At 50.1% G+C, this 24,242-nt stretch overlaps 8 protein-coding genes across 8 annotated transcripts; 3 read left to right on the forward strand and 5 right to left on the reverse strand.

Moving 5' to 3' along the window:
- Positions 1 to 627: 627 nt before the first annotated feature.
- Positions 628 to 1,384, forward strand: KD926_002541 (uncharacterized protein; the record flags this gene model as incomplete). Its single annotated transcript, XM_053094231.1, has 2 exons — positions 628 to 739; positions 798 to 1,384. 2 exons carry the CDS (start codon positions 628 to 630, stop codon positions 1,382 to 1,384), a joined length of 699 nt encoding a protein of 232 aa, XP_052950958.1.
- Positions 1,385 to 2,076: 692 nt separating this feature from the next.
- On the forward strand, positions 2,077 to 2,748 carry KD926_002542 (putative MFS efflux transporter; the record flags this gene model as incomplete). Its single annotated transcript, XM_053094232.1, has 1 exon — positions 2,077 to 2,748. The coding sequence occupies one exon, from the start codon at positions 2,077 to 2,079 to the stop codon at positions 2,746 to 2,748; it is 672 nt and encodes a 223-aa protein (XP_052950959.1).
- A 1,339-nt stretch (positions 2,749 to 4,087) lies between these two features.
- KD926_002543 (ankyrin repeat domain-containing protein) lies at positions 4,088 to 4,651 on the reverse strand (the record flags this gene model as incomplete). The annotated part of the gene is made up of 1 exon (XM_053094233.1): positions 4,088 to 4,651. The coding sequence occupies one exon, from the start codon at positions 4,649 to 4,651 to the stop codon at positions 4,088 to 4,090; it is 564 nt and encodes a 187-aa protein (XP_052950960.1).
- A 900-nt stretch (positions 4,652 to 5,551) lies between these two features.
- On the reverse strand, positions 5,552 to 7,766 carry KD926_002544 (FAD binding domain protein; the record flags this gene model as incomplete). Its single annotated transcript, XM_053094234.1, has 5 exons — positions 5,552 to 5,989; positions 6,048 to 6,195; positions 6,245 to 6,698; positions 6,752 to 7,251; positions 7,303 to 7,766. The coding sequence occupies 5 exons, from the start codon at positions 7,764 to 7,766 to the stop codon at positions 5,552 to 5,554; spliced, it is 2,004 nt and encodes a 667-aa protein (XP_052950961.1).
- A 5,047-nt stretch (positions 7,767 to 12,813) lies between these two features.
- On the reverse strand, positions 12,814 to 14,235 carry KD926_002546 (Zn(II)2Cys6 transcription factor; the record flags this gene model as incomplete). The annotated part of the gene is made up of 1 exon (XM_053094235.1): positions 12,814 to 14,235. One exon carries the CDS (start codon positions 14,233 to 14,235, stop codon positions 12,814 to 12,816), a length of 1,422 nt encoding a protein of 473 aa, XP_052950962.1.
- A 342-nt stretch (positions 14,236 to 14,577) lies between these two features.
- On the reverse strand, positions 14,578 to 16,326 carry KD926_002547 (glycoside hydrolase family 13 protein; the record flags this gene model as incomplete). The annotated part of the gene is made up of 1 exon (XM_053094236.1): positions 14,578 to 16,326. One exon carries the CDS (start codon positions 16,324 to 16,326, stop codon positions 14,578 to 14,580), a length of 1,749 nt encoding a protein of 582 aa, XP_052950963.1.
- A 122-nt stretch (positions 16,327 to 16,448) lies between these two features.
- Positions 16,449 to 19,011, forward strand: KD926_002548 (MFS maltose permease MalP; the record flags this gene model as incomplete). The annotated part of the gene is made up of 3 exons (XM_053094238.1): positions 16,449 to 16,699; positions 16,778 to 17,083; positions 17,358 to 19,011. 3 exons carry the CDS (start codon positions 16,449 to 16,451, stop codon positions 19,009 to 19,011), a joined length of 2,211 nt encoding a protein of 736 aa, XP_052950964.1.
- Positions 19,012 to 19,182: 171 nt separating this feature from the next.
- On the reverse strand, positions 19,183 to 20,364 carry KD926_002549 (isopenicillin N synthase family dioxygenase; the record flags this gene model as incomplete). Its single annotated transcript, XM_053094239.1, has 3 exons — positions 19,183 to 19,233; positions 19,286 to 19,941; positions 20,007 to 20,364. The coding sequence occupies 3 exons, from the start codon at positions 20,362 to 20,364 to the stop codon at positions 19,183 to 19,185; spliced, it is 1,065 nt and encodes a 354-aa protein (XP_052950965.1).
- Positions 20,365 to 24,242: the final 3,878 nt, after the last annotated feature.

Genomic DNA, 24,242 nt, shown 5'->3' on the forward strand with positions numbered 1-24,242 from the left:
GCGGTATGGGGCGAGGAAAAGGAACAGAATGTATACAAACGAGGGAATAGCCCTAGGAACTGATAGGGGCCTGAGGCTAGGCCTCAGGCCGACGGCACACGGTCTGTCATAGCCCTAGTGGCTCGGTATGGACAATAAGCTTGATTAAATAAAATAATAATAATAGGATATCCTGGAATGTATCGGAGTGCTTCGTGTGATAGGCCTTCTCACTACCAGGGAACGTTACCTCTGCCCCTTTACCATGAACGGATCGGAACACGGAGAGATAGAGAGCTATCCCTTGCGCCATATTCATCGGGTTGCTACCGGGTAGGAATCCAATAATGCTGTCCGGACGAACTTCGGCGAAAGTCCAGTTGCTGGACTGCGAGAGCGGCGTTAAAGTGTCGTATTGCGAGTAGTAGAAGGGCTCGACACCATATGGTGCGGGGATTCGCGGCAGGTCCTCCCTCAATGGCGGGGGGGGGGGGGGGTGCGAATTCTTTGTATTCCATTCGGTAGCCCTTTCCTCCGGTTTGCAGGATTACTGCTCGGAGTCCAGGGGCAATTTGATCTAGGGCTCGGATCGAGTTCTCTAGGATCTTGGTGTTGATTTCTTTGAGCTCCGCACGGTTATCCTTGGCAATGTATGCTGTTTTCTTGTCAGACCAGTTGACTGTTCACTGCTGCGGTACACATCGGTTCCATTCTCTTGACGATCCAGATCGCTCGTCTGTCTCATACCTGCGCTCCACTCGTTCGAACTAACTCCCTTCAACCGCTATCAAACTTTCCGTTTGTTCCTTACTCATTAGCCCTGGCACTGCGCGTCTCCTACAGAGAACTACGACTAAGAAAAACGCCACTTTACCGTTCCCAAGCACGAGGTCAGGTGCTGCTTCTTTGCACCGTCCTCGAGGATTTCGGAAACAATTATTGTTACACTAGAAAGCTCGCCCGGCTAGCCAGGAAGATCATCTACGAAATAGATAAGGTTGCCGCTTCGGTACTCCAGGCTCGAAACAAGGACACAGATTCTCCCACTAGCTCAGGTTCTGTCACTGGCTCAGGTTCTGTTTTAAACTCAACTCAAGATAACGCACAAGTCGCTCAGCCTTCCGCGGATTCTGTCTCTGCCATGCCCGAACATCACGATCCTCCAATTAACCGCCCTAGTGTGTATGAACATCGTGATCAATTCAGAGTTCCTAATATACCAGAGTATGAAGCCGAGCAGTACCATGCAGAAAGCTTCGACGACATCTACAAGTTTTCAGACTTATCTGACATGTTCGAGCATTTTGACCCGGACTTCAATCTGGAGACCGTGGAATTTTCGTTACTACAGAATCCGGGACTAGACGCTATTTATGAAGTTGATTTCACTGCTCAAATTATTTGATGGGCATGTTGTATATTGTCGGCCGTGAGCAATGTCCCACCGGCCGACGCGCGAGCCGTTGAACTTTTCGAACCAATTTGACAGGTTGCTTGCAATAGTCTGATTCTTACTGTGGCAGTCAGCTACATCTGAAGTACCTGACCTAGTGATGTTATCAATTATTTTATCGAAAATTTTGCACTCAGCTCTACGGTGTACGGTGTACAGTACACTGCCCCGCTGTGGGGTGGGTAAACATTGCCTCGGAATTGGATTTACGGGTCACCCGAATAGGAAGTTATTCGTTCTGACACTAATCTTTCTTCCAGGTTCTTTGCAGTGTTCCTGAGTTTGCAGAAAGGAATTTACTGGCTTAATTTGAGCATCTTTTATTAAATTCCGGTGTCGCACTTTGCAGCGGACCTATTCCGCCCAACAAGTTGATGTCGATATTTAGTCTTCTTGTGCGCACCTGAGACAAGTCTTCCGCTCCTTCCCACGCCAACAACATACGACACAAACTACCTACGATGCCTCGACGAAATTCAGGGGAGATCCCGTTACCCGATACGTCACCGTCATCATCATCGCACGTGGCCCAGACAGATCAACGCCGATCCATACATGACGAACCTCTTGAAGCCGCGAATTGGACCGACGACCGACCCAAACACAACTAGGATATCACCTAGAGAATAATAAGCGCATGCCTAATGAGCTTTGGAAACGGGATCAACGATATCACTCCAGGAGCCCTCATCCCATACATCGAGAAACGATACAACATCGGATATGCTATCGTTTCTCTCGTTTTCGTTGCAAACGCCGTGGGATTCATTCTCGCAGCGCCGATCACTCACGTACTTGAGAGAAAAGCTGGACTTTCAAAAAGCTACGGAGTTGCCATGGCATCGTTTATTGTCGGCTATGCCATCATTGTGTCTGAGCCGCCATTTCCCGTGGTCGTGGTGACCTGCCTATTGTATGGCTTTGGGTTAGCGGTCAACTTGGCACTCAGCAATGCTTTCTGTGCTACCTTACCGCGAACGACTATTTCGCGAGGCTATTTACATGGTGCCTATGGTGTTGGCGGAACCATTGCTCCGATCGTGGCAACAGGCATGGCGTCGAATGGGATTCGGTGGTCCTTGTTCTATGCGATTCCCTTGGCTATCGCGTGCATCAATATGGTATTCGCGTTGTGGGCATTTTCTCATCGAAAAGACAACCAGCTGCCCCGGATCGAGAGGACTTCATCCAGCGTCACCTCCGAGACTATGTCCCGTATGCAAGTTCTAAAACGGGCCCTACGAAACCGAACAACTCTGCTCGGCGCTCTGTTTATTTTCGTATACCAGGGCGCCGAGGTCTCTATTTCCGGTTAGATTGTGTCATTCCTCATAAGTTATCGGTATGGCGATCCGTCTCAAGTTGGATACGTCAGTGCTGGTTTTTGGGGTGGTATTACAGTTGGTCGACTGTTCCTGACCTACCTATCATCCAGACTTAGGGAGAAGATTTCGGTTGTTATTATGATTGTGGGTTCCATTGCGTTCCAGTTACTTATTTTGTTGATTCCTAACCTCATCGGGGAATCGGTCATGGTTGCTATACTGGGTGTGCTGTTGGGTGCTGCATATCCTTGTGCCGTGGCGGTTTTTACGAAGTTGATCCCAGCGCATCTGCATATCTCGAGTCTTAGCTTCATTACGGCTCTGGGGAGTAGTGGCGGTGCTGTGTTCCCGTTGATGACAGGGTTGCTCTCGCAACAGGTCGGGACTATAGTTCTGCATCCTATCTGTATTGGGTTGTCTGTGGTGATGGGCGTGGCTTGGTTGTCATTGCCGAGGATACCAAAGAAGCCTGAATAGATTTTTGGAAAGTGATCATCAGTGTACATATCAAAAGTCTTTGAACAATGTAGAATATCTTGAATAGAAGGGTAACAGAGTTATGTATGGCACAACTATGCCGTGCATGAATCTTGTGTTTTTCTGGATGGGAATTCATTTTTTTATTCATGAAATCAAAGCGAGCAGAGAATTGTCATGTGGAAGGCAAGGTGGCCGAGTGGTTATGGCGTTGGTTTTAGGTTCACTAAACCACCAATGAGAGATCGCGCGGGTTCGAATCCCGTCCTTGTCAATTTTTTTTTCGGCGTCATCCATCTACTAACCAGTTGGATATTGAGACTCATTCTGGCTCTCTTTTGATCTGTTTTGTGAAATTCTTTTCTTATATTGTTCCAACGGTAGCACATTGAGAGGGGGCCTTAAGATGGGGCGTACTACCTGTGTCAATCGATGTTTATAATTTGTTCCAAACTCCGTCCACATTATAAAGCATGGCCCAGTATCACTCAGGTTAATAGGGTTGAGAGTGGGGAAATTTGAGTCGAGATAATTTTTAAACTAACAAGCAATCTCCAATGCGATCAAGCTATTTTTGTACTTCCTCACTCTGCCATATTCTCATTCCACAATATAGTCAATCACAAACGAATCTATCCCATCGTCAACAGTGATGTTCCTCTCATCCCGATATCCCCACCGTTCAGTCACCCAACCGGCTTCCTCATCAACCACAGTCCCCTTAATTTCATAGTGAGTGGTGGGAAGTTTCGAATTCAACAACCACGCACAATACTTAACCCCCTCACGCGTGAACAGGAACGTATTAAACGTACCCATCAGCGACACCTGCACCTCAGCCGAGTAATTGCGCTCAATATCCAACGGCACGTCCCTGATATATCGGAGTAGGATATGTTCCCAGTAAACATCGCCCACGAGCCGGAAGCTTGCCCGAGATCAGGTACTTGAGGACCTCGGTTCGGGGCTTGCTATTGTCACGTTTCACGGCGTTTGTAATCAGCCTGAACTGTTCCCGGAGCCACTCCTCGCCCTCGGGGAGCCGTGGATCGGTGACCGTCACGTAGGGGCAGGTTTTAATGATATACTCAGCAATGAAGCGGTGGTTGTTGTCCAATGCGAGCTTTAAAATCGTGAGCCCGTCGTTATCGCGGGCTTCCACGTCTGCGTTCTTCGAGAGAAGACATTTCACTGCTTCGAATTGCCCCGAGACAATGGCTGCTAACAGCGCGGTGGTGCCGTTCCATCTGCTGTTTACGTCCACGTCAGACGAGAGTCCCTGCTGGATGGCTTCGATGTTGCCGGCGCGTGCGGCCCTGATGAGCTGCTCGGCACTGGTCGGGGCTGCGGTACCGATTAGGACGCCGCGGGAGGGCTTGACGTAGGTTGGGACATCGGATTGACGGATGGTGATCATTTTGGAAACATATGGTAGTCGAGAACCCTGAAATGGACATTTTATGCTTTTCAGGGTTTGCTTCTTGTGGCGAGACCCCTGAAGCTTAAGGCGTTAGTGCCTGAGGCTTCAGGGGTCTCGCCGTTGGCCCGAAAATTCAGGTAAAAACATCTTACTGCCTAAACTTGTATAAAAACAGGCGTCTTTATAACTTAGAATAAGATGATATTCTATAGAACTGAGTTCTTTCACCTTCTATGTAGTCTGTATACTTATTTCTATATCTTTAGATCCTATATCTAGCATTCTAGCTACACTGAACATTTGGGCGCAAGCCCTGCACCGAACGAACCCGTACCGAACATCTTCGGTGGCGGGTTCAATTTTTCGGGACCGCAAACCCGCAGCGGGCGGTCCAGATAGGGCTCGCGATCGCCCGAACTTAGCTCTAATTTAAACTGATCAACCCAATAAAGATGCTGATCGTGTGGCGAGTTATTGAAAATTTCGGAACCATTGATTTTATGAACTTTCTTCCTTCCCCTCAGCCGCATGTTGCAGGATATGGAATAATTATTTGAATATTACTGAGATATCCTGTGTTCGAAATATAATTTCATACAGTTAATTGAATATCCCAACTTAACTACTTTAGTAGTTCGTTATTTGGAAACTATTGAAACATTATAAGTCAGGTTTGATACTCAACAATACAATACATAGAAAGTTGCTAACATGACATGTTCTTGAAGCGAGTGATAAAAGTGGCGCGAATGTATAGGCTTTGGATTACTCATGAACCAATCGCAACTGATGGCAAATTATGTCGGGATGCAGTCTACACATTTTACAATTGTTAAACCAAACATGTCATATTGTTAATACTATACAAACAGTCTAACCACTAACGTCACATACTGCCTAAGAAGAAGAAACAGGACACAACCGTCCATTATTATTCCACGAATAAGGCACCGGATCTGTCGTCCGAACCTCCCAATCCTCCGCCCCAACAGCCGTCAACGCAAAGAACAACCCCGTAGGATCATACTTCTGCTTCAACGCATACAGCCGCGGATAATGCGAGCCGTAAAACGCCTCCTGCAGGTTCGGTTCCAGCAGATCCGCCTCGCTCATGTAGGCGCCCGAATCCGGCGCGATGTCGCGGAGAGTGTCCATCCAGCTTGTGACGAAGTTGGTCGACTCCTTGACGACGTCCCAGCTGGATGTGGAGTTCCATTCTTGGCCGACGATGACGTGCGCGAGCGCGTCGCGCCAGGCGGGGAGCACGGAGGTGTCGGTTGGTGGGGAGACGGCGATACCGGTGCCGCTGATGTGGAAGCCGGCGATGAAGAGACCCTGTGAGATTGGTTAGTGGGGACGTTAATGGGAGGGGTGGAGGGGCAGGGATGCGGACTTGTTCAATGGCGTCTCTGTGTGCGAGAGCGGTGCGGTTACGGAGGCTGTCGTCTTGGAAGACCTTTCGGGGCATCAGACGGGAAGCGGTCTTCACGACTGCGGTGCCGCCGGCTTCTTGGGGGAAGGCAACTACCCAAGCGTCGTGGCTGGAAGATGTTAGCTGGACCCTACAGACCGGTAGAAGGAAAGACGAACAAGTTGTCGGCGTGGTTGTACCACGGGTTATAGGTGACGTTCAGGCTATCCAGTTTGTTGAACCACGGGGCAAGCAGCTCCTTGGTCTCGGCAACAGTCATGTTCGGAGCGACAAACGACTCCATACGGAAGTAATAGTCGGTGCTACCCTTGTAGTCTGTTCCGATCATGAAGGCCGAAGCACCGACATAGTAGTAGCCGTAAGTGCCAGCATCGACGAACGTCTCAAAATGGTCAAAGTATGACTGAACCGCGGACCAGAAATATTCTGGTCCAGGGGTGTCACTGAGAGTGAAGTTGAATGTAACAGTGGTAGTAGGCAGCTTGGGATAAGCCTTGATGGTCCAGGACGTGACAACGCCAATGGTGCTGCCACCACCTCCACGGAGCATGTAGAAGATATCGGCATTCTGCTTAGCGGTGGCAGTGATGTAGCGGCCATTAGCCAGAACAACTGTATTATTTCTGTCAGTGAGCCCCCAACACGGGTGCATAGAATGAACATACCTTCAAGAGCGAGGACCTGGTCCGCACCAAGACCGTAGAGACTGCTCAAAGGTGAGTGACCGCCACCGGCAGTGTATCCACCTCCCAGACCAACAGTGACAGCTTCACCACCAATGACGGTCACATCGTGGGCCTTAGCGAACTCGTACGCTTCCCAGACCTGAACACCGGCGCCGACCTTCATGGCAGGGCCAACGTAGCCATCATCGGCCTTGAATTCGGAGTAGAAAGCCTTATCCTTGAGCCAGTGGGTCCAGATGGAAAGAGCACCCTTGCCAGATGCCTTTCCATTGAAATCATGACCGGTGTTCTTCACCACCAGACGCAGGTTGAGATTACGGGCAAAGTTCACAGCCAACTGGATCTGAGCGACGCTGGAGACATTGACAACGTAAGACGGGTAGGCCCCCATCTTACAGGTATCAGTGTAGTTGAATCCAGACGCCATGCAGGTACGACCCTCGTACAGGGGCAACATGATGGAGGTGGGATCACCCATGCTGTGAAATGTTAATTATCACACCCGTTTGAAGAGAAAATTGAAAGCTTACTGTAGGTCAGAAGACGTCCATTGCGACGCAAGCTCGGTGCATTTGTCGGCATCATACTCAGGCCAGTCGGGATAACAGACGGCAGCGAGGGGGGATGCTTTGATCAACCGTCCGCCGAGGAGAAGATCAAAAATGTCCCAGACCAGGTCAAGTGGCCACCAGAAGTCACCGGGCATGAGCTTGCAGCTGTGTCGCGCACTTCTCTTGGAGACACTTGAGTCCGATGAGCTGTCTGCAAACACAAACATGTTTGACAGCGTCTTGTTCTTTAGCGTAGCCGCAACATCATCCAAACATTCGTCCGTTAGTTGGACGGTCTCACTGCTGAAAAGAGACGGGGCAGCCGTGGCACTGGTAGTAACAGTAGTCGCAGCCGGAGTCAGAGACACAACAGCCGTTGTGCCTTGGGCATAGGCCGATGCGATCACCGAAGTGGTGAGCACGCTGGCAAGAGCACCCTTCATTGTGTCTGCCGAAAAGATGTCTCGCAAGACAGAAGTATCACAGGGGTTGGAGAAGTGAAAATTGGAATTGGGGATGTGAGCGCATTGCGATAGAACAGAGAGTACTTCCTCTATTTAAAAGCTCACATTTGTGAGTACTAGGCGCGCATTGTGGCCATTCCACCCACGTGGCAGTACTGACTACCGTGCGAATCGTCCGATGTTCCCCTTAGTCTTCGCGCTGAATCCTCATATTTGACTAGTAGACGTCGCTAAACAGCAAAGAAGGAAAGCCAATATAGAGGCCTCCGTAGGGTAAGGGAAGTGGAGATTCATCCACCCGCTAGTAGATGCTAATGGCGAGCTAAAAGAGTGCTAAAACTGGAAATTAATCTATTTGAGCCTCTCGGCTAACGCCTGCTTTGCGACAACAAGGCTATTGTTATCTTGGCAGGCGCAAAAAACATCGGCGGCACAGCTGAATGTCCTAGGTAGGTATCAACAGGTGAAAGAAGGATTCGGGTTAAAGTTTATCAGATGTGCATTCTTGCGAAACCGAGTTGGACATCGGAGTCTTGTCGCGGCCGTCGAAAAACATACGGAATAAACCGAGTATCCATATCAACGCGCTAAAAGTTCTTAGGGCGAGAACTAAGAAGGCCCACCAAAGTTGGAATTTCAGAACAGACCATCCGGGCGTCGCTCATTTCCCGATTTTCACCTGTCATGTCTATCCATTGCCACATGCGGTGGCAACTGTCAATCACCCCCGGAAAATCTAGGATGAGGGCCCCTCTTACTCCCGTGGTCCGTGATGAGGTATATCAACTTCCAAAGAACCGTGTTCGAGTATTTCAAGAATCCTTGCAACAACAATACCGCTCTCGGTACTCGAAAAATCCTTCAAACTCTAATACCGACCAAGTCATGAATTAAAATTGCATTGTAATCTCCTGTTGTTGGAAGCCTACATGGGCTGCATTAGCTGCTGTTGCTAGTCGACGTTAGGACAAATTAAGGCCTCGTGGCGAACGTTCCGGTCGTTCCGAAGCCCTAAGTGCGAACGTCGTTAACTTTTCATATCGCTCTATCGGATGCCGAGGCTATCGAGTACGGCCGGTCAAACGAAGTAGAACACTGAGACATGGTCTAGAACCCACTCCTAGGCCAACATCGGAGCACCACTCGCTCCGGGTACGAATTCCGCTGCTATAACACATCCCCGTCTAGTCGGGTCCGAGCACTAGTGGGACTCACAAAGTCCAATTGTTATGATCTAAGAATAAGCACCGGACGGAGTGCACAAACCCTGTGTAGGCCCTGCCCCCGGGTGGGTAGAGGATGGGTTCCAGAAATTCAGACATACATGTGCGCAGGAATATCTCGCCGAAGGATCGTAGCATCCCTGCAAAAACGCGGTCTTGATGTAGCAATTACCGATTCCTGCATGTTGTATATTAAAGAAATGAAACCGGCCTGCTCCCCCGGAAGTGAGGGTACTTGATCCTTGTCCCTTGGCTGCATATCCATTTTGTCTCTCTCAGACTTTCAGATGGCCCCGACAGACAACTTGCAGTCCCAGGCTATTGGTCTTATCTTTGGTTTCCCGGCCGTGGCGACTGTTGCTGTCGCTCTGCGTTTGTACAGTCGACTATTGACACGAACATTCGGGCCTGGTATGCCTGTCCTCTGTCTAGATTTATTCCTAAACGTCCAGCTAACTTTGCGTAGATGATTGGGTGATTTGCTTCGCGGGAGTGAGTCAAACCAGCTTCTGGCAATAGGTTGTTGAGCTAACAGATTCTCGCAGGCCCTCTACTGGGCCGAAACAGTGACTTCATTTTATGGTATGTTGGACAAAAAAATTTTTTGGAAATCGAGTCAACTAAGATCAATAGTCATCAAATACCAATATATCGGCTATCATGTCTGGGATGTTCCAAAGAACCCACCAACAGTCCTGGGAGCCAAGTTTGCCTACATGGTACGCATCTACCCGAGTAACCGCTCCTATCGATCTTTAACACAATATACAGACCGAGCTTCTATACAACCCCATTCTCGCCCTCGTCAAAACATCTATTCTACTCTTCCTCCTCCGCCTCACCGGTCAAAAGACAGCAGTCCGACAAGCGATATGGGCACTGCTAATATTCAACGGCCTGGCGATGATCGGGACTTTCCTGGTCACAGCCTTTCACTGCTACCCTGTTGCAGCAAACTGGAACCCAGCCGCTTATCCCAATGCTAAGTGTGTCAACTTTGCGGATTTCGTCACCGGAACGGCTGCCGTGTCCATCGTGACCGATGCTCTGGTATTGATGCTCCCGACGTGGATTGTTTATAATTTGCGGATTCGACGCAAGCAGAAGATTCTGCTGATTGGGATCTTGTCTTTTGGTCTAATGTACGGATCAACCCTCCCCCCCACCTTTTCACAACATCGCCTTAGAAAATGGTTCTCTGATTGGAATTTTCTTTGTTGTAGTACTGTTATATCCGGAATCGTTCGCGTTGTCCTCCTCGACCGTTACGATCGCCACCTCCCTGAAGATTACACCTACTCGGTTCTCTTCTGTCTTTCGACGATTGAAGTCGGGTTGTCCTTCATCGCAGCCTGCGCGCCATCGTTCAAACCGCTCGTCATGATGATCATACCGAAGATGTTTGGCACGAAGAGCCAGAGCGGAGATAGATATAACGGGGCGTATAGTCGGAGTGGACCGGGCTACGCATTGGAGGATCGATCGAAGATGTCCCGTCGGACGCATAACGGAAACAACACGACGCAGATTCAGGGAGGCGAAGAAGTCACAGTGTCGAGTCCTAGGAGTCACAATGACAAGAATGGAATTATGATGACGACAGAGATGGAGGTTAGGTGGTATGGCACTAGGCAAGTCAATGACGGAAGTAGCACGGAGAGTTTGATGCAGCCTGTGAGATGACCTCGGGGGCGACTGCTGAGTTCTGGTCTTTTGGGAGGATATCTGATCGTGATTTTATTTCCTTTGTTATGTAATTTAATGATTTTGAAAGTCGTTTGATAAAAGATAAATGGAAATTAGGCAAGGACTAGTAAATCGAATATCGTACCCTAGAGGCTTGAGTATACCGTATAGCGAAAGAGATATTGTGTAGCAATTGACGTTTGTTAATGTCTCAGACAGAGTCATACAGCTGGCTGAGGAGGAATTATCCGTCGATATCGTGAAACGTCCGTTGACAGTGCAAGCGAAACTGCATTAATGACTAACAAACCCGATGCTGTGACGAACCAAATGAGTTGAGTTGCATTAAACGTGGAAAGGTCCACTAGACACAAAGTTAGGATAAACTATATAATGAATAAATCTGACAATGCGTCCAACTTCCAGCGAGACAGTCAGGACAAACAGGACAAACAGCTCCAATTACCAAGTGACCTCGAGGTGGCCGACCAGCCAACGGGCGTGCTTCTAAATTTAAACAAAAATGGACCCGTTGGCTAACCTACTCACAGCTCTCTTCGCAGAGGAGATTCCACTCGTGCTCTATCGCCATCCTACATGGGACCAATGTGACTTTATCATAAGATACGCGCGAAGATGCCCGAAAACGGCCATGCGGCACTACGTACGTTCTAAAATTGATCAATACTCAGTCCGCCCATGTTTGTTCGCGCGTCACGCTCAGGAGATGCTGGATACGAAGCTTGCGCAAACTCCATTTGCAGGTGTCCCTTTTATTGAGAGAGACTCGTTGACGTAGGTTGTGTGATAGTGGATGGGTACGCTATAGGGTTGCATCCCGAGGGGTACGACGAGGACCCAAGGTTGCATAATAACGGGGTGAAGCACGCTTCTAAGTATGAGTGGGAGGCCATCGAAAAAACAGCGCTCACAGTGCTAGCGACTAGTGCGATTATCCGTCTTGACCTCGATACCTTATTTTGGGCAATAAATTCTAGCGTGGAGTTGGGAAAGGAAAGCACACGACTTCAATGGGGGCTCGCTTTCTTCGTGGCGTGCCGGGGAAACAAAGAGATGGCAACCTTGTTTGTGGATCAGACAAGGAAGACAAAGAAATCGTGGATGTTCCACAATGTGTTCTCTTTGGTGGATGAAGCCGCAATTCATGATAATAAGGACGTGTTGGAGGTGCGGCTCGATTATTTGAGGCGGGTGAATGACAATTATCTGCAGCGTATGTTGGCTGGTTTGATGCACTTATTGGTGCTACATCCGGGTTTTACGATATTTGATTTCGTGTCTAGGTGGTTTGATGGTGATATAGCTGCTTTGCTTTATAACCATCTGATGAAGAACGCTGAAGATGGCTGTGTCTTTTTGAGTATAGGAATTATGAAACATGGGAGTTTTGACCATGCCATGTCTACAAAGAAGTACCCGCATGGGCCGATCTTTACTGTCATGTGGTTACGGAGGCACAAGCCGCGAGTGTCTATGCTGGAAGATCTATTATTGGCCGGAACTAACCCGGACGGAAGATACCCTGGCGTGAGGGGGACGCCTTTACAGGAAGCTGTCAAAAAGTCTGACCTGGACATAGCCAGCACATTGATCAGTTTCGTCGCAGATGTAAACGCATATTGTTTCCCTCGTCGCAGGCGCAAACGACAGAAAGTGCCTCTGTTAATCGTGGCAGCTCGGAGGAAGGGCTCTCAGATAGTTCGATTTCTCCTGGACAATGGAGCGGACCCAACAAGTAGGTATTGCGAAAGATGAGAAGCATGGGTATTTTGTCCAGAAAGAAGTCGAAGTCGATAAGAGAGAGGCTGAACTGGGTCACCGCCCAGAATGATCACAAGGTCATTTAGCATCCGGATACGCAAACATCCCTTTGTTTTTCTTAGAATATCTCTTAGCAATTAATCATCAATGATAGCGATCATCTTGAGATTACTCAAACCTACCCTCCTCAATTCAACGTAGTGATTAAGTGCTCCAACGGCCTTGGCATGCCATGGAGGTAATTACTCACGCAAAGCGTACATACATACCTAGACCACACGATATCAATTAGACAAGATCATAACATGCGGATTATCATCCCTCGCTATACTCCCCTACATAGCCAACTGTTTCGCGACCTCAATACCCGGAAACCGATCCCTAATAACCTGAAACTTCTCCAGCAAAATATCCTTACAAACCTGCTGTAAATTATGAAACGAAAAGACCACCATCTTCATAAAAACAATATCCTCAATCCGACACATTGTCTCCTCCAACGTCGCCTGCGGCAAATGAATGACCACATCCGCAATCGTATTAATGATCTCTAACAACTTACTCAAAATCGACGACCCATGCACCCGGATCGTATTCTGCGAGATCTTCGTCAAGAACTGTCTCAACTGGCTGGATAGTCGCAGGGGCAGCTCTAGCGAAAGCGACGGACACGAAGCATGCGACGACAGCAGACAATTCGACATGGCCATTTGCCATAACAGTGTGCGCATCCACTGTCTCGTGATCACGAGATCAGCCTGCTGCGTTTCAGATAACATGGAGACTTCGAGCTCCCAGAGCGTGTCGTCTAGTTCGCGGTATTTTTGCTCCACCCAGCTCGCCGTGACGTGGCTGCGGTCGCCGATCCAGAGGCTGATGAATGTGGGCTCTAGGAGGAGGAAGGTTTTGATTACTTGTGTCCAGCCTTGCGAGATCCCGACCGGGAGAGATGGGTCTGTCTCGGGGAAGGCGGCGTGGGAAGACAGAGTGGCGGGTGAGAAGTGCACGATAGACATGAATCGCTCGTGGATGAAACAGAGCCAGTAGAGTCTTTGGCGTCGCGAACGCTCGGTGAGACTTAGGCTGGCGTGGACGGCTTTGTCTTCGACGCGAAGGATGTGGATCATGCTGATTGCTTCGCGGAGGTAGAAGAAGCCGAGGTCGTGCTGGCCGAGGCTCATGAAGCACATTTGGATGAAGACGCTTGTCATGGCGCGGAGGACGGAGGGGCGGAAGCCAGGAAGGAGGGGGTGCTGGGTCTCGATGGATTTGCGGACTAGTGAAGATATCTGCTTGGATGCTGTTGATGTAGAATGCCTTGATTGCGTCAGGTCTATGGTCCCCGCTGCGAAAGCGTAGACAAAAGCTGCGTGTTCGTTGTCGGTGTCCATCTTCTCGATGGAATCCTGGACCTCTTCGGCTGTCATGATCGGGTTGAAAGGATACACAAATATCAGATACTCTGGAATCAAGCCGAGGAAGTAGGAGCTGGAGAGAGATAGTCCTGGAGAGGGTGAATCCTGGATCGGGGTCTGCACAGGCTCCGGATCGACCTTGTGGCCGCCATTCCGATATTTCGAGATGATCTCGCCCCGTCTTTGGGCGTGTTTTCTCGAGCGAGCGAGCTGGTTGGGAGTATACGTGCAGAGTAAATCCAGGTGCTCGCATTGCTGGCACTGCTGCTGTCCGTTACACCGCACTTTCCGACGACTACAGGCGTCGCAAGCCTTTGACACTCGTCCTCGGCGACTTTCCATGCTCTCTTGATTATAAAGACCGGGATTAACTACTTCATGCACGACAGGGCTGTGGTGCAGATGTGGTGAAGTGATTACCTCTGACCGTTGGCGAAGTTGGGGTAATCCGGGGATGACAGGGAAAAGACTAGAGATTCGCTAGAGGCAGCGCTAGACATGCCTCGCCTTGCTGATTAATTCCTGTGTAGCATCAAGTCCACCAATCATACAACTTCACTAGGCAATGGTGTCAATTTGCAATTGATTCCAGTCATGGACGAATATCACTAAGATGAAAGTAGCCGAAATTGTTCAAACCCAGGCCCCTATCTATTCCTCTACAGTCTAACCTCTATGCCGCTGTTAGACCTTGTTAACCAAATAGGCTCTTCCCTCAAATGAGAGCAACTCATCACTGGAGCCATTCTCCACATTACTGAACAGCAGACTGATGTCCTGACCCTCTAACGCCGCTGGCTTCTCGAACTTCTGCGCCTCCTCCGAGAAATTGAGCACCAGGAGAACAGTCCGGTCCTGCGACTTCTTCAGGTACATAAAAGTCTTCTCATTTGCCTCATCCAGCAGCTCAAACGTTCCAAAGACAAATACATCCGCATACTGCTTGCGCCACTGCAGGGCGGCTTTCCAGAAACTCAGCACCGACGCCTTGTCTTGCTCTTGCTTCTGAATGTTGATATCAGGATGCTCGTCATGCACACGCATCCAGGTCTTTGCGGACGCCGTAGGCGAGAATCCAGCATTCGGCTCTGCGCTCCACTGCATAGGCAGACGTGCATGGTCTCTTGCCAGACGTTGCAGGGCCTTCATGCCAATGTCCAACTGGACTGTGTCATTGTTGGTCGTGTCGCGAAGCATCTGGTAGAAATTGATGCTGTCGATATCTTTGTATTCATCGATGCTCCAATGTTCCGGGGCATTGATCATCCCGATCTCCTGGCCCTGGTAGACAAACTGCGTGCCAGACAAGGTACACTGCATCAGAGACAGCATTTTCGCCGACCGTATGCGCAACTCGGGCGTCTTGTCGGATCCAAACCGGGACACCGAGCGCCCCTGGTCGTGGTTCTCCATGAACACCGTCGTCCAACCATCCGTGCCGTCAATGATGTCTTGCGTGCCTTTGATCGCGGTCTTGAGTTCTGGTAAGGTCCACCCGGGCAAGGTGGTCAGGTACTTGTAATCCTTGCCCATACCGAGGTCCACGACGTCGAATTGGAATACCATGCTCAGTTGGCTCTGCGCGGCAGAGACGTACGCCAGCACGCCGTCCAGGGTGTGCGTGTTTGGTAATTCTCCGACCGTCATGGCGTCATACTTGCTTAAGATGGCATTCATCTCACCCAGATACTCGTGAATCCTCGGTCCGTTGCAGAACAGCGACGCCGCAACCTGCGTGTCGGCCTTGGGGTCCACGACCGGAGCATCAGGCAGACCCGGCTGCTTGCTATACATGTTCACAGTGTCGACACGGAACCCGTCCACGCCCTTCTTCAACCAGAACTCCATCGCGGACTCGTACACCGCGCGTCTAGTCTCGGGATTCTCCCAGTTCACGTCCGGCTGCTCCCGCACAAACAGATGCAAGTAGTACTCCTGCGTCGTCTCGTCCCACTCCCAAGCACTGCCGCCAAAGATACTCCGCCAGTTATTCGGGGGCCGGCGCGTGCCATCGGCGTCGTATTTTGCCGGTCGCCAGATATACCAGTCGCGTTTTGGACTGGACTTGGAGGACCGCGACTCCTTGAACCAGGCGTGTTGGTCGGAGGTGTGGTTGACGACGAGGTCAAGGATGATGCGGAGGCCGCGACGATGACACTCGTCGATGAGGACTTGCATGTCCTGCACCGTGCCGTAGGGCGGGTAGACGCTCTCGTAGTCGGCGACGTCGTAGCCCATGTCATGCTGTGGGCTGTCGTACATGGGACTCAGCCAGACGACGTCCACGCCCAAGCTGGTGATGTAGTCCAGCGAGGAGATGATGCCGGGGATGTCGCCGATGCCGTCATTGTTGGAGTCTTTGAAGCTGGCTGGGTAGATTTGGTAGATGACGGCGTTTTTCCACCACTTTTGGTCGACGGGGGCGGGGGACATAATCGGTCAATTGAAGGGGGATGTTAAGAGGGCGAGAATGAGAGTAGGAGGAGTGAAAGTGAATGGATTGCAATCGACATGGCGAGGGGGGAGAGGTATAATTCTTTATAAATGTCGGTGATATGTCCGAGCACAAGGGATCATCGGGAGTGCCAGCTGTCGCGATATTCGACACCTCCATCGCCTCGCTGATTGAGTCAATGTCGGCCCGACTTGCAGCTGCACGCGCCAAGGCCAGCATTCCTGCGGGGGTGCCAAGCTCACTATTAGTGCTGCATTTCTTGGAAGACATGCACGCGGAGAATCCCTCTTCCCTGGTCGAGGGACAGTGGACACGCTTCCCAGGAACCTCATACGACTCTCAGATGACCCGGTCGAGGACCAGCGACTAGTCCAGCCACCGCGGGGAGAACGACTGCGCACATCACGAAGACAACTAGGGGCATTTTAGGGCTTCGTCACGCAGGCGATATCGGGCCGAGATGGAGCCAATCACCGCGCGCACACGGCACGGAGAGTTTACAAGCGAGCAGCCGGGAATTTGGGTCGCGGGATCGAAACATGTCGCCACCGAGGCGAACGAGCCAGATGGCCGGTTTCTCAGGCCTCTGGTCTCGTGTGCCTTGATTTTCCCTGTCGGCCCGACATACGAGTACGACCAACGGAAGGGATGGTCTGATCGAGTCAGAATCCGGGGATATCGAGTGATTTCTCTCCCCATCCACCGACAGAATCCGGGGAAGTATTTGACGCTACAGTTAGTGTGAACGGGCACTAAGGCTTAGAACCGGACGGGGGAGCCAATGGTGCTGCTTGAGGGCATCGGGCCAAGAGAGTCTCGACAGGCTGACAGCTCTACTTTGGTGATGGTATGCATTCTGACCCTGGGGGTTTGAGACATTGAGGCGGGCAATTGGACTATATAAAAGGGCTACAATTTCCGGCTCTAGAGATATTGGTAGGAGTGCTCGTGTTTGCAAAAATTCTGTGTCCTCTTTGAGATATCTTTCAAGTCTACTGAGCCTCTGCAGGCATTCAGCGTCAGCCATGGCGTCCGACAAACACCCCAACACCGAACACCTCGAGGAGAAGGACGGCATCAGCGCCAACCCTGACCATGTATCTGACCATACTGAAGTTCATGCCAGCAGCGAGGCTCAAGCAGCTCTGGAAAAGGAACACAACATGACCTTGCTGCAGGCCTTGAAGATCTACCCCAAAGCGGTCGGATGGTCTATCCTTCTTTCTTGCGCCATCATCATGGAGGGCTACGACGTCGTCCTGATCGGTTCTTTCTACGCTTTCCCTGCCTTCAACCAAAAATACGGTGGCTTGATGTCCGACGGTTCTTACGGTCTCACGGCGGCCTGGCAGGCCGGGTTAACCAACGCCATGAGCTGCGGACAGATCATCGGACTGTTTCTCAACGGCATTGTGTCGGAGCGCTTCGGATACCGACGCACTCTGATGGTTTGCCTTGCGTCCACGGTGGGCATCGTCTTCATCCTGTTCTTTGCGCCGAATGTGCAGACCCTGGTCGCCGGGGAGCTGCTCATGGGCATTCCGCTGGGCGTGTACCAGACGCTAGTGGTGACGTACGCGTCTGAGGTGTGTCCTGTGGCGCTGCGAGCATACCTGACAACCTACGTGAACTTGTGCTGGGTGCTCGGGCAATTGATTGCATCGGGTGTCCTGAAGGGTCTGGCCGATCGCACCGACCAATGGGCCTACCGGATCCCCTTCGCCATCCAGTGGGTATGGCCGGTCCCCATTTTTATCGGAGTCTACCTGGCCCCCGAGAGTCCGTGGTGGTTGATTCGCCAGGATCGACGCGAAGACGCTGTCAAGGCTGTCAAGCGACTAACCAAGGCCGGGCATCCTGACTTCAGCGCCGAAGAGACCGTCTCCATGATTGTGTACACCAACGCCCTCGAGAAACGCGTCGAGACCGGAACCTCATACCTAGACTGCTTCAAAGGCGTGGATCTCCGCCGCACCGAGATTGCCTGCTGCGCTTGGGCCGCCCAAAGTCTCTGCGGTGCCGGTTTGATGGGCTACTCAACGGTGTTTTACCAGCGCGCGGGCCTTGCCATCTCGCAGTCTTTCACCATGTCTCTCGCCCAGTACGCCATTGGGGTCGTGGGCACGTTTCTCTCCTGGACGATGATGATCTACTTCGGTCGTCGCACCCTCTACGTCGGAGGACTTGCCTTGCTTGCCGTCATTCTTCTTGTCATCGGCTTCGTCTCAATCCCTCCCTCTACTTCTGCCCTCTCCTGGGCCACGGGCTCGATGCTTCTCGTCTACACATTCATCTATGACTCTACGATCGGCCCGGTCTGTTTCTCGCTGGTCTCGGAGATGCCTGCGTCCCGACTACGGACTAAAACTGTCGTGCTGGCTAGAAACGTGTATAACATATTGAATCTCGTCACGGGGATCATCATCCCGTATATGCTGAACGTGGACGCGTGGAATTGGCGCGGCAAGTCGGGTTTCTTCTGGGGCGCGCTGTGCATTATTTGCTTGACTTGGTCGTTCTTTAGGTTGCCGGAGCCGAAGGGACGGTCTTATGCTGAGTTGGATATTTTGTTTGAGAGGAAGACGAGGACTAGGGAGTTTGCAAAGGCTAGGACGGGTTTGATTGAGGCGGATGGGGACGGGATGACGAAGGTTGCTGTTTGAGCGTGCTCAATCTCTGACACATCTTGATGATTGAACTATGCTGGTAGTATATAATGTTATTTCTGTGATCGCTGATCAATCCATAATCTATATCATGTTGCTCTGTGTTCACGTCCCATTCTTAACATCCCACAAAAAAGCTATCTCCACCGCGGAAAACTCGTAATGAGCCTAAGCCGCAGCAGCCCTCCCCCTCGCCAACTCGAGTCTCTCGCGATGCCACTAAATCGTCAGCTCAGTGAATCAATTTCCCGCAAACCAACAATCCACATACCTTTCCGCACGAAATCGGCTCAAACAAGGCCGGATGCTCATCATCCACACAAGTCGACACAACTTCGCACACTGCTTCGGGATTAAACCCCACGAAGAACGGCATCGCATACCGCGACGTACTGCGACGATTGTAAACCCGATGAACCGTCGACTTGAACCGATTATTCGACAGCCGCTGCAAGAAGTCCCCGATGTTCACTACCAAAGTTCCCTCGATCGGTCGTGCATCGAGCCACTCGTCGTCGCCTGATAGGACCTGCAACCCGCCGGACATGTCCTGCCATAAGAGTGTGAAGCATTGGATGTCTGTGTGGGAGCCTATTCCGTTATCTACACTCTGCTGTTCGTTGAGGTTAGTGGCGGGTGTACCGGGGTAATGAATATATAAGCCATCAGCGCCCGGATGCGTAATGATGTTATCGAAGTAGTCTTCCGGGAGGTTCAACGCCAGCGCGAAAATTCGAGTCATTTTTCGCGCGAGAGTTAGCCTCCGTTGCCAGAAATCTATCGTCACTTCGCGGAATCCTGGCAGATGGTTCGTTTCGTTCCAGAGATTCTGGGTGTAATTTCGCTCGTCGTGGGTCAGGTCTTTTGGGTTGGATACGATGGGATCATTTTCGGGGTGATAGCGCAGGGAGAAGGTTTCTTTGCGATCTGTATGCACGTATTTCTTAGCAGGTCGCTCGATCCTCGAGATAGAAAGAGAGATGCAAATGTACCCTTCGTTTCCGACTTATTTATCTGCGTCGTTCCCACTCCAAAATACCCATCTGAAATCCTCTGTTTGTCTTCTTCGGATTGTCCAAAGAACGCCTTTGCCTGGACCAACGCATTCTGTATCACTTCCTCTGGTATTCCATGATTGCTGATATAAAAGAATCCGATGTTTTCTGCCGCTGCTCGAATCCTCCCAGCTAGCTCTTTTCTTTCTTCCAGCGTCCCGTTGATTGCTGTCAGATCGATTACGGGGATCTCATCCTCCGTGGGGGTGCGGGGCGGAGCGGTAGAAACGCGGCGGTATTCGGGGCCATTGAGGGTGCACAGTTCAATTTGAGTATATGTTGATGTTTGCGACATTTTTGTAGATAGGGTGAGCGCGCAATTAGTGTGAAAAGATGGTGTCTTCTACGGGGATGTCGTGGTATTTGTGTCTGGCTTATCGCAGCGACCCCGCGTTTCCTGGTGAGACAATTTTGGTGGATTATGTTGTCTTCCTACACATTAACTTGGCATATCGCCTTGGAGCCATTGTTCGTTAATTTATGTCAGCATTGAGTTCTGGGCAACAATGTAACCCATGTTTTATTTTTAATTAATTAACCAAGCTCTGTAGCTAGCTACTTTCCTCTCTCACTTGCCTACACATACCCTTTAATCCTCAACACATTGCTATGCCCATCCCTAACCGCCTGCTCATAAGCAACTCTATACTCTTTAATCCCCACCGAAAACAGTTGCCTCTTATCCCTCCACCCAACTTCCCTCTTCAACTTCTCACTGCCCACCCACTGCGAGAAGGTCGTCAAGGTCCCAACGACATCAAACCCCATAAACCCCTCCGTCGCCGGCGTTTCATAACGCACCCCGTCCAACGCATACTCCCTTACCAACGCCTCCCCAACCTCCCTGAGTGTCTCAAACCTCCATCCCGAAATATAATAGATCTGCCCCCTCACCACATCCCGATCCGCTTCCGCAATCGCCACATACGCATCCGCGCAATCATCCACATGCGTCCCATGAACCACGCTCTCCGGATGCGCCGGTAACCTCAACACCCGGCTCTCGCTCTCTTCTGCAGCCCTCGCCAGGTCAAAAAATGGACCATAGCAGCTTCCACTTCGTCCGACGACTGTCGTCGGCCCGCGCCGTCATTCCGTAATCTTTACATCCTGGGGTGAATAGCACAAGTGGCTTTAATCCGGCGGCGTATATGAGGGATAAGATGTCTTTGAAGTGGGATTCGTAGTCGTATAGCGAGTCGGTGGTGGATACTATCAAGTCGAAGGCGGATTGTTGGGACAGAAGGTGTGGGAGGAAGGAGGACGGGGAGTATTTCTTCTCGTGCGAGGGAGGCGATGCTGGTGCTTTGGCGCGTTAGGCCGTAGCCGGACCAGCCGGCTCGAATGAAGGCGTGGCACACGGCGTTGCCGATGTAGCCGTTGGCGCCGGTGATGAGGGCTGTTCGGGGGGGTTGGGGTTGTGGTTGTCGGCATGGCTTGCTGGAGGAAGATAAATGTGGTTTAAGGGAGAGGTTTAATCATTGTTATTTGAATTTATGGGAGATTGTGAAACTAAAGATGGCTTATCAATCGAGACTGAGGGGTAGTTATTCCGCGCTAAACGGTATTACTCTTCCTGCGTTGGTTCGTAGACCAATCTGCTTTCGCCGATCAAGGGATAATCGATCACCATCTTCTACCACGATTCTCATCAGCTTGATAGCTCTTAGACATTGAATTTGTCGAGTCGAAGGGTCTTTCCGATTTAAACTAGGTTTAGGAATCAACTGACCCAAAACGAATCAGACAAAGAAGAGAAGAGGCAATAGGGTGTCAGCCATATGGCCCTGGTCCGACCACACGCACGCTTCAATGTTTTCTAGGATTCCTTCTATCCTACACCAAGCGGGCAACTGGACGGCACCACTGCCCGTGCCTTCCTGCTCTGTAAGTAGCGACTAGATCCTGTATTTTGCTTTCCATTGTGTATACAAGACCTCCCAGCGTAGCAGGTCCCCAATTACCCAATGAAGGCTCCAGGAAAGTGGGCGACACACGATCCATATTGAGTCATGTGAATGAGCGCATTTTGCCGATCAGTAGAGATACAAGTAGGCGTTTGATAGGGTTTGCAATTATTCCGGGCATTATTGAGTAAGAGGCATCCAAATTCATCGACTTTCTATATAAGGTCCTGAATCAATCGTCAATATATTGCCTTGAATTCGCGTTTTTAGTTAGCTTTTCGAGGTAGTGAGATACGAACCTGTATAGTCTAGGCATTGCCACAGCAATGCCTCGATCGATCTCAGTTGCGGGTTACGTAGTCCTCGTATTCTCGAGGCAGCAAAACTGAGAAGCTAAATCGAGTCAAATAGCTCTAGTGTATGTTTTGGATACTCACGGGCTTATTTCTGAGACCATCTCGTCCGTGCTGTAGTGGCCGCCTTGAGCCGAATCATAAATGCAACTGAGACTTGTTTCTGCCGAAAAGATAAACCCGGAATTGAGACAATGAAATAAACCTGCTATTATTCAACGGAATTTAAGGAAGCTCTGTTCGGCCGAAACCATGCCTCCGATACCAAAGACCGAGATGTGCATACTCAATGCCAAGCAGACTCCGACAAGTGTGAGTGAGAGGCACCAAGACCATGAAACAATTGCATCGTCAAAAGCATAGACTTTCGTTGGTATTTGCCATCGCCTAGAGTTGCAAATGACCCAGTTAATCCCCGAAAGACTCGCCTTGGAGAATAAAAAAGAAAATTGTAATCAGCTAGCTGCTTGGAAAAACAATTTAGGACCAGAAAAAACAAACGGGGTGAGGAAAACCAAAAGGAAAAAGAAAAGATGGCGCTGGCCGGAATCGAACCGGCGCTGGCACGGCCACAACGTGACGTCCTACCACTAGACCACAGCACCTTGTATATGGTAAATCGTTCAATCTAGGATACTTATAGAGCCAAAAATTACCCGATACCTATTCAGAGCAGTGCTCTGAGGTGTATCCAATTTCCAATTCTTATTCCCAGCGCACTTGGCTGGAGTTACGATAACTTCAATATTAACGAGGACATTTTGACGGTCGGGCATCTGGAGCATTTGCCGACCGAGACAAGGATTTTTAACGCCCGTTGGACTCGCTGTGCACTTCTCCATTTTCCTATTGCTTTATTTGCAGAAGAATAGACAATTCAATTGAAAGCAGCGCTATAGCTCAACAACATTCCGCTGTAGTAAGATTTCCGATCGACGGGCGGCCAACCGGTTATTATCAACGTGAAAACCTTTTCTGGAGGGGGGGGGGTCTCTGATTATCCAGGACAGTATAGCCACCTTCGCTCCTGAATCTGAAGTGGGAATTCCTCCTATAAAAGAAAAGTATCGCCCATCCAGTAGACCGTTACATATTATCCTAGCCTTTATTCTCACACGGTAACATTTTATTTTTGGGGGTGTATTACATTTTTCGATTTGAAGTTTCGCAGATAAGGGCAAAATATATACCAAACGGAAGTGGTAGCAATTAAAAGATATGAAGTAGAATTCCATCCGAGAGAGGGCAAAGCCTTAGCGGAGCCCTGATGAGGATTTGGGGTTTATGGTGAACAGTCGTCACGACAAAATTGAATGTCAAGAGGCAATAGCCAGCTGAAGCGTCCTATCGATTAACATTATTCTCCTTGAAGAGAATGACATTAGTAAAAGCTGGAGGTCAGATAAATAGATATGATCTCCGTACTGAACTCAGCTGCCGCCTTTGCGGTACTTATAAAGAGTCCCTCTCTTTTCAAAACCGGCTGATATACGCACATACTCGATGATTTGGGAGTCCACGTTGTGGATCGTTAATATAAATGTCTGTCTCATCCTGGAGCACCTTGCGAAGTATACGTGTTTCCATGACACTGTGCTAGAGGTGGATCGGAGTGCTCAGGCGGTGATTCGGTGTTGCTGTTAGTCTCCAGATATCTCAAAGGCACTTGATGTATTGGCTATCAAAAGCATCATCCAGAAAGGCATAAGTCACAGGATATCCTGGATGACGCAAAACCCTAAATTGTCGTTTCTTTCGGTGTACGTGAAGGTCGTTCTTTAGACCCAGTCGCTTGAATGTGAGTGTCGGTATTATTATATTGTTCTGGGTTACTCACGCTACTCCTTCATTCCTGTGAGCCTTGTTCAGCCTATGCCGCACCCTCAGAAGAAGTGTATTGGTAGCAGGATTTT

Source organism: Aspergillus affinis, assembly GCF_023601865.1.
Source record: "Aspergillus affinis strain CMG 70 chromosome Unknown NODE_155_length_73532_cov_90_197332, whole genome shotgun sequence".
Classification (NCBI taxonomy): Eukaryota; Fungi; Ascomycota; class Eurotiomycetes; order Eurotiales; family Aspergillaceae; genus Aspergillus; species Aspergillus affinis.